Here is an 11,843-nt window from a genome sequence, read left to right as displayed (position 1 = left end):
AAAAATCTGTGTGCAGTGTGTTGCTTGAAAATCTGTTTTGTGCAATTCTTGATTATTTGATATTTGGTCATTCACTATATTGTATCACATCTTGCATTGGATTGAATATTGATTAGGAAAATCATTAGAGTCCAAATTTGTGTGCTACTTGTTAATTGCCATTAATTTGTTTAAATTGAAAAAGGGATTCCAATTGGAATTTGGGGACACAATTCACCCCCCCTCTTGTGTTAAGTACGATCCATCATCCTTGACTTATACTTGCCACAAGCCACAATTCATTCTCCCATCAGATTTCTCGATGTCGGCTTTCACCCCTGACATTTCTGCTCCAAGGAAAAATTAACCGCCCAAGAAACTGAATCCAACAACTCCGATACCAATTGTTGGGGAATTAGACTTTGACAGAGATATCACACAAATAAAGAGAAAATTGAAATAGAAAAGCGCAATAATCAACACAAGAATATACGTTGAAAACCCTCTAAGACCAGAGGAAAAACCACGGCCGTTGTTAAAAGACAACTAAGAGAAAATTACACTATGTAGAAAATTTGTACAACCATACATCCAATTTTCTCTCACCAAAAATCCAATTACACCAAGAAATTTCCCACAAAGTTTTCTGTACCATGCTCTCTCTTTTGTAATATTTGTTCTTAAGCTCACTCTCGCCTAACAACGCCACTCACGGACCTTCTAAAGAAAAATAGGAAGAGACTTTTGTGTTCCATCTTGCTTTGAACACTACAAGCATGCCGTGTTATTAACATATACATATCGATGTGTATATATCTATAACACATTAGTCCACCATGTAAACACAAAGACCGAACACATCTTTGCTTCATATTTTTCCGTCAACCGGGTCGTACCTTTTCAAGTAAATTTTTTCGATCAAAAATACTAACAACAGTATCGGCTAAGGGTTGCTGCTTTTATTTTCTTTCCGTGTACAAAATAGTGTAAGAAGTGAGAATAATTAAAAAGGAGTATACATAAGTTGGTATGACAGTGTATTTACAGATGCAAAATGCCCACGTTCTAATAAAAAATTGTGTGGTCTAGCGATTCATGATGGTATCATCGCACCGAAGTGCGTTCAAAAGTAAAACTACAGGGAGCTACTTCTACTCACGAAGCAACGCAATTAACTGCATTTTTGTCGTCAAATTATTAATTTTTTTTTCAATTTTGCCTTTTTACAAAACTAAATTCATCAAAAATTAATTAGTATCAATGAAAACATTTTTAATGATGCATCAAATACTTTTTGACACCACAACTCACCTCACCTCATCTCATCGCAGGATATGTATCCTTTAACTATTTTTAAGGTTTCTTTTGTGTGTTTTTCCTTTAACCATGTATCGCTTTCCTAAAACCCTAAAGAAAACAAATACAACCTTTTCTTTTTTGTTGTTGTTGTTGTAATAAAGCAAGTCACTTGGCTTTTAGCTCCACAAAAAATGAGGCAAGATGGTAAGTCGAAAAGCATTGTATTTTAGCGCGACAATTCAAATCTTTTTTTCCAGTACAATTCAATTAATCCAACCACAAAGCCAAAACGACGAACATTTGTTTAGTGTAATTGAGCAGGACGTATTATCATAATATTTTGCATCAATTTTTTTTAATTGAATATTTGAATGAACACTCAACGATGAAATGTTACTGTCCGGTGGTTGGATTTGGGCCCCAGCCACTGGAGTTTATGTGAGCCTGGCCCACACTTGCTTTATCGTGGATAATATAGAAATGGCAACAAAACAAACACTGCGCTGCTGATAAAACGCACACATCTCAATGTGTATCCGGATTAATTAATATTATCTAGTGTGATGAGTTGGATGCTGTACGGCAACTGGGGTATCACAACGTGCAAATTATATGATGAGTATCCCATATCGAAAAAATAGGGATACTAACTCTAGTTTATAAGGATTCAAGTCACCTTCACCTGATAAGCCGGTTTTCTGAGTTGTAGTTCTATCTTAGGTCTTATGGGCCGGGGTGTGTATTCATCATTGGTGTAGTGATACTTTCATTGAGAGAGTCGCGTTTACAGAGAGGGGCTGTCGTCCTGGAAATGGCTGCAGTCTGAAGGACAAGCGTAGCCGCCGTGGACGTCGGCTGTCCAAGGGGGTGGTTTGATGAGTATCCCATATCGAAAAAATAGGGCTACCAACTCTAGTTTATAAGGATCCAAGGCACCCTCACCTGGTAAGCCGGTTTTCTGGGTTGTAGTTCTACCTTGGGCCTTATGGGCCGGTGTGGGTGTTCATCATTATACTATGACATGCTTTTATATGGTTGTGTATTAAATTATGCGACGATAAAGCATACTTCCAAAATGGATCAATTAAGCCTCATAACTTTTTTTTCGTGTCAAAGAAGCTCTTCTACTTTGGACAGTGGACCACGTTATCTTCAATTGTTTGGGCTTGGACCCTATCGCTTTTGATTAAGACTTTACTATATAGCTATTGATTTAAGGGGTTTTTACTCATAAGGACAAAAATTAAAAGCTGCATTCCAAGAATGACAACCTAAAAAAAAATTTAGAAAAAAAGGACAAAGCCTATGAACTTATTAAAATACTCTCTCTCCTTCTTCTTCCTTGTGCCACCATATCGGATGTTGGTCACTCGACCATCCTTTTCGAAGAGCGAACTACCGAAATGAAGTTTTAGATCAGCCCGATCAAAGCCTTGTCACAGTTGATTATAACTTGAGTATGTGTCATGTTTGAGGATAAAGATGATGGTATTTCAGACAATAAAATCATATATTTTAACTTTTTATCCCTTTTGGAATATTAATTCAAACTACATGGATTTTATGGAATAAGACTTTTAAGACTGTTATTCTTGGAACAAAACTCTTTAATGAGGGACTCATATTTAATTTTCCCTTGATTTTCCTCGAATACGTTAGAACCTTCAGTTGAATTTTGGATTTGGAGATTAAGTCTTCACTTAATAGCTAATAGTCTAAGGATAAGAAAGAAGTCTCTTCGTCCCCATTAACCGCTAGGGCATTGACCCAAGAAGAATCAATTATGGGTTTACTAAGGTTGTGTTTGGTATCACTTCCAAAAATTTTGAAAACAAAAACATAAAACATAAAATTGAAACTTGTTTAGTTGAACACTTAAAACTGAAAACAAAAACTGGAAGTATAAAACTGAAAAAAAGAAGAAGGTGTGTTTATGCTTTTATTTTCATAATAATGGAATATATCCACACCACCTATATTTTTTATAACTGCAGTCTTTGTCTTGTTTCACCATTGAAAACATTGCAGAAAGAAAAAAAGATAAGAAATAAAACAATAACCTAAAATACATTTGATCATTGTCTTCATATCTCTATGCAATTTACAATCTGAAATCTTAAAGAAAATACACTTTTAAAAACCTTTTTTTCTTGTTTTCAAAAATTTTGAAAACTAAAACAAAAAACAAGAAACAAAAGTGATATCAAACATAGAATTTCCGACCAATTTTTCTTCTCATAGTACTTTACCCTCGGGGGAAGTCAGTTGAATCTTTCCATCCATGATCCATCCTCCTGAGGAAAAGTTTTGTTTCAAATCTCAGCTCAAATAGGAGAAATACACCATGCTAATGAGCCTTAGTTGATTCACATCTTAGTTTAGGCGCTGCCATGTGGCTGAGAACCCTCAAATCCAGGCACAATGACGCAATTATCAAGAGCACACTCTCATTTTTTTTGTCTCAATGTTGCTCTTCAAAAGACTCATGCACTCGATTTCTACCTGAGCCCATACAAAAAATTTATTTATACTTATGCGTAGCGTGATCTCAATAATTTTGCCTAGTGTACAAGTAAACGCAAATTTCCAACCATAGAGAAAAAAAAAAAAGAATGTGAAGTGCCATATAAGTACTCTGTTGACAAATATTGTAGACATTGATCAATCTAAAATTCTATTTTCCATATAAGTACCTATTTTCCACATAAATAACTCTTTTAAAAATTAATAATTACATAATCTTATATGTGCTCTTCTTTTTCAATATGCATAGATCTAAAAATACCTAGATATGAGACACCTACCCTCCATCTCCATCCCCATCATTATCACCATCCGCTCCCATCTCCACCACTGCCACCATCTGTCTCCATCTCCACCATTGCCACCGTTGTTCCTCCACCACCGTCGCACCTCCACCATCATCTTCTTCGTTTTCTTATTTGTTTTCTTTTTCTTCTTATTTTTCTTATTCTTCGTTTTTATCTTCTTAGATCGGATATGTAATATGAGATCTAAGATATACTCTTAATTCAGATATGAGATTGTACATTTATAATGTTACTGTTTTGAAACTGTAACATTATACAATCAAATATTTTGACTTACTTTCTTAATCTCCCCATGTTATGAAACTATAACATTATACAATTAAAATATTAGTATTATATGACGTAGGACTAGTGGCATGATATTTACAAAAAAATCAACTAGTAGAATTGAATAATGTCATGTTGTCAGAATCGTGCAAAATTTGAGGTGATTGGTTTCGACGTAGTGATTAAGGCTAGTCGCTCGCCTCTAGCCCCATCATATTTTTGCCAAATTATACTGTTTTAGGGCCTCATATGGGCTTTTTAATGTTAATGTTACTGTTTTACAAAAATGTAATATCAGACTAGTATTTTACTTACATTATAATGTTAATGTGTTGACATTGTCTTTTTTTAAGGTCATTTGCACCAATAACATTTTTTTAATGTATTGATTAAGTCATTTGTTAATGTATGACAAGGTTTTGTCTATTATGTTACTGTTTGAAACAATAACATTAACATGTCTGAATGATTTGACAGAACTTGACATATTATTTCAGATCCAACACTCATAAACTCAAGAAAATCCTGAACGAAAATCCTATACCTAATATCTACACCTAAATGAAAGTAAGGAAGAATAGAAACAACATATCAAAAGCTTTTTAAGCTTGGATTTAAGAAAAAAAGATCTAGAGAGAGACGATAAGAAAGAGAAGAAGAGAGAGAAAATGAGAGGAAATAGATGAAAAGAAAACGAAAACGAAGAAATGGAAGAGAGACGAACAAGAAAGAGAAGAAAGAAGTTTGTGGAAGAAAGAATGATAGGGAGTAGAAAAATAAATGATTATTTTATGGATATTTTTATGTTCATGTCTATTTATGTTGCAGCTAGATATCCAAAAGTATACTAATGGATACCGACTTGACATTGTCTTAAAAATGAAAAAAAAATCCGAACTTGTGAGTAGGATCAAGGGCCAATATTGGGCCACGAGCCTTCCCGGCACGCTGTAATCCTGGGCCACTGCGGCCCAGCATCTATATTGAAATTTCAAAAGGGCTAAAGAGCTGGGGTTTAAGTCTTGAAATTCGAACTATAGTGAAAGTGTTGCCTCTGGTCTACTAGTTTGCTAAAACCCTAGAAGTAAACCCACGAAAATGAATTTGCAATCCGTTTGTCATGGAATCGTCTCTCCCCTCGCAAAGTTGAAGTTCTCCTCTTCTGGTCTCATACCTCACCAAGCCGTAAGTAAAAAGCATTTGAATTTACGCTTTAATTTATCTTTTTTTCTCTCCGGTTCTAATTTTAATTACCATATGTTAGGTTTCGGCAATCCAGGATGGATTTAAAGATGAACGAGCTCGACCTCGAATCCCATCTAGATGTATGTTGTCTTGCTTCCATTGCAAAGCCCTTGAGTATTTGTTGTTATGACTTTTGTTTTGTTTATCTGAATGTTTTCATGTGTGCATTTGGTCTAACAAGCGGATTATTTTCAGTTGATATGGTGGTGCCTGTTTTGAGAAATGTTCGGAAGGGCTTGAACAGAGGAGTTGTAGCTTGCGCATCTAGTTCTGATTCGAGTTCAAAGTTGAAGCTTTCTGGGGATGAAAGTGCTAGCGTGCCTGTTAGTAGGTTTGGTGGGGTTGAGCCGTTTCGTGGTAAGTCGGGTGCTGTTTCTTTTCATGGATTGACTCACCAGTTAATGGAAGAAAGGAAATTGTTATCAGCACCTTTCATTGAAGACAAGAGCTCATTTCTTTGGGTTCTGGCACCTGTTGCATTAATAGCATCATTGCTTCTTCCGCAATTCTTCCTGGGCGCTATATTTGAGGGTTTCTTCACGGATGAGCTTGTTGTAGGTATTAACTGGTTTATTCTAAAATGATTTTCCTCATATGACATCCTCTATTGGTCTAATGAAGTCAAATTTGAGTAAGAAGTAGAAATTAGGTAAAATGAACTCCCTATTCATGTTTAACGGTCATTTGATGCTTCCCTTCCATAATCTCCATTTTGAGACATGTAACTGTTTATTCCATACTAGCTCTGATGTTATGTGTTGGAAATTTTGAGTTTAGTATGAGTTCATTACAGACATTTTGATTACTGTCATTGGGCTGCAATGATAAATATGAATGAGAAGGAAGTTATGCCTTATGCCTTTCAGAGCAAAAAGAGAATACTGGATGGATGTTTCTGAAGACTGATATGAAGGCTTAATAATTATGTCAGATCTGCATAGCTATCGGATAAAATGAGCTGGCCTTTTCTCCTTAAGTTTAGATTCCTGGAAATTGTAATAGCTGGCGCACATGTTGACGAATAGTAGTAAATGTTTGAGTAAAGAAGGCACCATTTCAGATTACTCGTGCATGGTTATCTTTTAGGATGCTCAAATGCGGATAAAAGTATTTTTTTTGTTTTCAACTATTGGCAGTAGCTAAAGTTAAAATCTCTTCTGAAAATGTAATGTAATAAATTATTGGATAGGAAGGGGGTGCCTGTAGCATGTTATCTGCCTGCCAAGCTATGATGAACTTGGGTTTCATTTAAGTCTCGTTTCAATCCTGACTTACATTTTGATAGTACAATTATTTAGAAGTGCTTCTTTTTTGTTTGATAGTGTCTGGTTACTCTTTGAAATGTTCATCATAAAAGGTCCCCAGTTAAGGTTTATATAAGCCCGGTTCTTTGAATGGAAATGAGAATACACACTCTCTCCCCCCCTCCCCCCCTTTCTCTCTCCCTCTTTCTCTGTGCCTGTCATGATTATAATTTATTTTAGAACTGTTTGTTGAGGAAGTTCACTTTTCCATTCTTATATTGAAGGTTTAAGAAGGTCAACCTTTAAGAGATATGCGAGAGATCTCACAACTGATGTGCTCCCTTTTGGGGCTCAAATTATCACACTACTTTTAATCACATTATCCTTTTCATTTGTATGTCCTGATTTTTAGTTGTGTAGGCATATTTTCATATCTAGTCTGGGAAGAACCATAATTCTTTCGGTGCCACTTGTTATGCAGAAATTGTGACCTCATTAACTTCTGAGGCCCTATTTTATGTTGGTCTTGCCACATTCTTGATAGTAGCAGACTTTGTTCAAAGGCCATACCTGGAGTTCAGCCCAAGGAGGTGGGGTCTCATCACAGGCCTCAGAGGATACTTGACATCAGCGTTCTTTGCAACAGGTTTCAAAGTTGTGGCACCTCTCTTTGTTGTGTATGTAACGTGGCCAGTGCTTGGACTGCCAGCCTTCGTTGCTGTGGCTCCTTATTTAGTAGGATTTGTTGCTCAACGTGCATTCGAGATGCTCCTTGACAAGCGTGGGTCATCTTGTTGGCCTTTGGTGCCTATTATATTTGAGGTATATGAGTTCATTTCATTAGGCATTCTTTGTCATGACGCCAAAACTTGTATTCTTAGTTTTGACATTGAAATTTATTTTTCAGGTATATAGGCTATATCAATTGACCAAAGCTGCTCATTTTATTGAGAGACTGGCATTCGCCATGAGGGGGCTTCCTGAATCCCCACAACTGCTAGAAAGAAGCAATGCCCTTCTTGCTATGGTTGTGACTTTTCAAGTCCTTGGTTTGGTTTGCCTCTGGTCATTGGTGACATTTCTTTTGAGGCTTTTCCCCTCAAGACCTGTGGCAGAGAACTACTGATAACTGTAAGGATAATGTTTTTGCTGTACCATCTCAATATCTGTTCACTACGTTATTACTGCTGCCCTGGTCTGAAAAGGGGGCTGCTTATGTTCTGTCTTTTGGATCTCCATACAGATTCTGCTGTATCTATAAAGTTGGCCTGTCCAGGTGACGAAGAAGTTTTCCATCGATGACTGACCCTAGCAAATGGTACTGCCCTGATGATCTATGTTTATCTGTAATTTCACAGATTCACGTAATAGGTTGACGTTTATATGTGGCGAATAATCAGGATATTGAAGGTTGTCTGAACTGGTACTGTCAAGTTGTCAACTGTATGGGATTGAGTACACATTTAAATGGAGCCATGAAGTCATGTTGGGGGTTGCAGTGGTAGCTAGCTTGAAGGGGTAAGTAGTAATGTAGTATATTGTAGTCTTCTATACTGAATGCAGCTGTATCAATGATCTTTGGTTGCACCAGACTGTGATTGACTAAAGAGATCCACTTTCTGTCCACTCTATTTAGGAACATTGTTTATTAACATGCATTGTGATATTTATTTATTATTTTTCATTCTCAGCAACTGAAGCAATTTTACAATGTTCCTCAATTATGTAAGTTTGGGGAGTGCAAGGTGAGGTTCTTGGTTATATGGCGCACCGTTAATCACCCACAGCAGGTGCTGGGGAAGTCATTTGTGGGCTCTTCCTGGTTATACCGTGCGGGAAGGACTTCATAAGAATGGCATGGAAGTAGAAGCAGAGTATCCTGATTTCTTCCCTACAAATTACCACTCAATTCGATTCAAGCATTTGCCTTAACCACCTAGGGTTTGTTGGCAGGTGCCGGTTATCACAACACAGTGAAAACTTAGTCCCCTACCTGCGTCGCTAGAAAATACCGAGGAAAGAAAATTGTTATCTACTTGGGGTAGCTTTATCAGAGAAAACAATTGAAAACAGAAAATCTTCTACACACGTGACAAGTCCAAACCGAATTAGACGAGGAGTAGGAAAAGAAGATTGTTCTCAATTCAAAGTAGAAAGGCATCCACACAAAGACACAGTTATGCTCTAACTGGAAAAACTACATGAATATACTAAGAAGGTAACGGAGGACAATCCTACGTTGTTCAATCATGCACCAACAATGTCTTGTCTAACCAGTTGCCTCACCAAACAAGGGACAGCACAACACAAATTGTCTAATATATCCTGTATCTGTGATCTGATCCTGAAGGTGAAGCTGTAAGTAAACTTTAATAGCTAAAAACACTAGTCTAATTATGCTACCTAACCAACACAGCAATTCCCTTGTTCGTCTAATTATAACTAGACAGACAGAAGATAAGATCTATGTTAGGAAATAAAAAAAGGTGGAGATGATGGATCTTAGGTATCTACATCACATATTAGACACTTCTGAGTTCATAAGATGTTTCAAACGTTGCTTTTGCTCTGTCAATGGGGTTCCAAGGAATTTTTTACCATCCGATTGAAGTCGCTTCTATATCTCCAGGTATCACACAAAAAGCGAAGCATATCATGTATAAGAAAATATCATCTTAAAATGGATTTCCGCCATTTATTCTCGTCAGTCTTCACAATTATCAATGTGTAGCAGCAACTGAGTAGAGGTTATTCACAAGAAAGCTATAACGAGCAGTATAAACAACGATTACTTGCTTTTAAATATCAGAGGATCAATGTCAGCAGAGAGAGAGTATTATTTGTTACTAGTAGAATGTTGAAGTAAAAAAACAATTAGCCATAGATAATATGGTAAGTTTCTTCATTGGACTCACAAGAAGCTTGTTTTCCATTTCTCCATGTCACACGCATAAAAGTATCCAGGAAAATCTTCTTCACCTGAGAAGCTCATTATCTTTAAGTTCGAGGCATGGCATTACAATATGAAATTGATGGATGTTATCACTTGCGTCTCTTGGAGCCCCTGCCAGCACTTCGAGAACAACCATCCAATGCTGTCGTCCTATGCCTCTTTGATTCCTCCCCAGCCCCTTGAGAACTGACAACTGAGCTACAAGCACCCTCGGAAGTCACATCTGATAGCCCATCCTCTATGGCTCTAACCAAATTCTCGAAGAAATTTCGAGTCACTTCCGTCAATCCAATGAGCTTTACTCGGAATGGAATGAATTCTTCTGAGCGTTGATCTGTGTCAATAAACTGTTGTACTTCTCTCTCTGCACAAGAATGTAGCCTTTCCAATCCCGACTCTGCTTCTCCTTGCAAGTATTCAAAGAGTTGTTTCATAGGGCGCTGATGTGCAGGCAAGTAGTAACCGTATGCATATGTCCATTTCAACACTCGCCTGCATTCAATGATCTGTTTCCAGGCATCAATTAAGAAGTTGAGGCGAGTTTCTGGTTCCCCCTGAACATCACTAAGAGTCACAATATGCTTGGTTTCAACTTCTTTCATTGATTCTGTAGCTTTTCTCTGAGACACTTCATTAGCAGAATAACGTTCATAATAATGATTATATTTCTCCAGTTCTTTCTTGGCCTCCTCTCTCAGTTGCGTATCCTTTTTGTCCTCGTAGCGATTGCAATTACCATGATTATGCCAGTCTTTCATGCACACCCAGCAAAACTGATGATTACATGGTGGTCTGCAAGTCATGTGCATACACCCCATGTTTTTCTCTATATTTCGCTTGCACTTAGGACAAGGTTTTGTATGAACTAATACCCAATTCACATTTTCAGCACCAGACTTAGCCACCCACTGCACCACAGTTTCACAATCAACAGGACGGTGGGCGTTATGGTTACAATTCCAGCAAAATTTATGAGCGCAGAGGCAGGTAATCTCAGAACCTCCATCGCCACCAACAAAATCAAAAGCATACTCACAGTTTGGAGCAGGACACCACTTTCTAGTCTTGCTGTTCTCAATGTATGATCTAAAAAGGTAATTATAATACTTACCTTTACCCTCCTCGGATGCCAAAGCATTGATCATATCGTCACCCACAGCAGCAGAGCAAGATGGTTCAGGACACTTCATAGTCAAGCACCCTGGACCGTTATCAACGCACGCTCCAATGTAGCCAGACCAGCATTCACAACAATAAGGGTGGCCACAAGCCGCAGACTTGATCCGATCACGACGGCAGGATTCAAAGCAAATCCCACAATCCACAAACTTTGACGCGAATCGATCGACCGGCACACGATTTCCCAGCAATCCTACTCTACCACGAACGGCGTATTCATCTGAAAACCAGGCATCGTTCACTCTGTTCACACTCCAATTATAGGTCCGAAGTATGATACTTGCATCAACTTCCGATACAGAAAGGACGGCCGATACGACTTTGATATCATCCTCCATGCGTAGACGTATCTCAGATTCTTTCAAAATTCTATAGGGTTTTCGGTCCTCACGATTAACACTGCGTTCGTCGGCTTCGAGGAGCTCCGGTTCATCGTTGGCATCAGGATCACTATCAGAGTAATCGCTATAGTTCTCCATGACTACTACATCACCAGAACTAGAAACCCTAAAAACTGTAACAAGATTCGATTTGATGAGAGAAAACCCTAAATTGACCGAGATTGAGACCAATTAGGGGCAAGATTAGCAATACTACAATACGGCAGCAAAGGAAAAAAAAGAATCGTTTGGCGCAACAATAACGGATGTACTATGATTCGGACTCCTCTTCAGCAGCTATAGTCTTGTGCAACTACCCCTAAAACTTAGGAGAGAGCCCTTTTGATCACTTAAAAATAAGACTAAATTTCTCAGACTTCTTTCTCACGACAGGTCACTTACCGATCGGATAATAACATGTGGACGCTGGATGTCGGAGTCTCACCGGGATGCCGTGTGGCAATTC

General features: G+C 37.8%; 2 protein-coding genes across 3 annotated transcripts; one reads left to right on the top strand and one right to left on the bottom strand.

Annotated features, from left to right (window-relative positions):
* The first annotated feature begins 5,398 nt into the window (after positions 1-5,398).
* LOC120010334 lies at positions 5,399-8,555 on the top strand. 2 transcript variants are annotated; one of them, XR_005470860.1, is made up of 7 exons: positions 5,399-5,561; positions 5,641-5,701; positions 5,817-6,179; positions 7,347-7,687; positions 7,773-7,996; positions 8,109-8,183; positions 8,266-8,555. XR_005470860.1 is itself a non-coding variant. In XM_038861111.1 (6 exons), the coding sequence occupies exons 1-5, from the start codon at positions 5,475-5,477 to the stop codon at positions 7,989-7,991; spliced, it is 1,071 nt and encodes a 356-aa protein (XP_038717039.1). In that variant the 5' UTR covers positions 5,399-5,474; the 3' UTR covers positions 7,992-7,996; positions 8,109-8,555. The 2 variants fall into 2 exon arrangements, 1 of the variants encoding a protein (XP_038717039.1); XM_038861111.1 differs by having other exon boundaries at positions 8,109-8,555.
* A 1,074-nt stretch (positions 8,556-9,629) lies between these two features.
* Positions 9,630-11,742, bottom strand: LOC120011321 (probable E3 ubiquitin-protein ligase ARI8). Its single transcript, XM_038862408.1, has one exon. The coding sequence runs from the start codon at positions 11,474-11,476 to the stop codon at positions 9,908-9,910; it is 1,569 nt and encodes a 522-aa protein (XP_038718336.1). The 5' UTR covers positions 11,477-11,742; the 3' UTR covers positions 9,630-9,907.
* Positions 11,743-11,843: the final 101 nt, after the last annotated feature.

The sequence above is a fragment of the Tripterygium wilfordii genome, chromosome 12 (assembly GCF_013401445.1).
Source record: "Tripterygium wilfordii isolate XIE 37 chromosome 12, ASM1340144v1, whole genome shotgun sequence".
NCBI classification, from domain to species: Eukaryota; Viridiplantae; Streptophyta; class Magnoliopsida; order Celastrales; family Celastraceae; genus Tripterygium; species Tripterygium wilfordii.
This window is presented reverse-complemented; position numbering and strand designations above follow the sequence as displayed.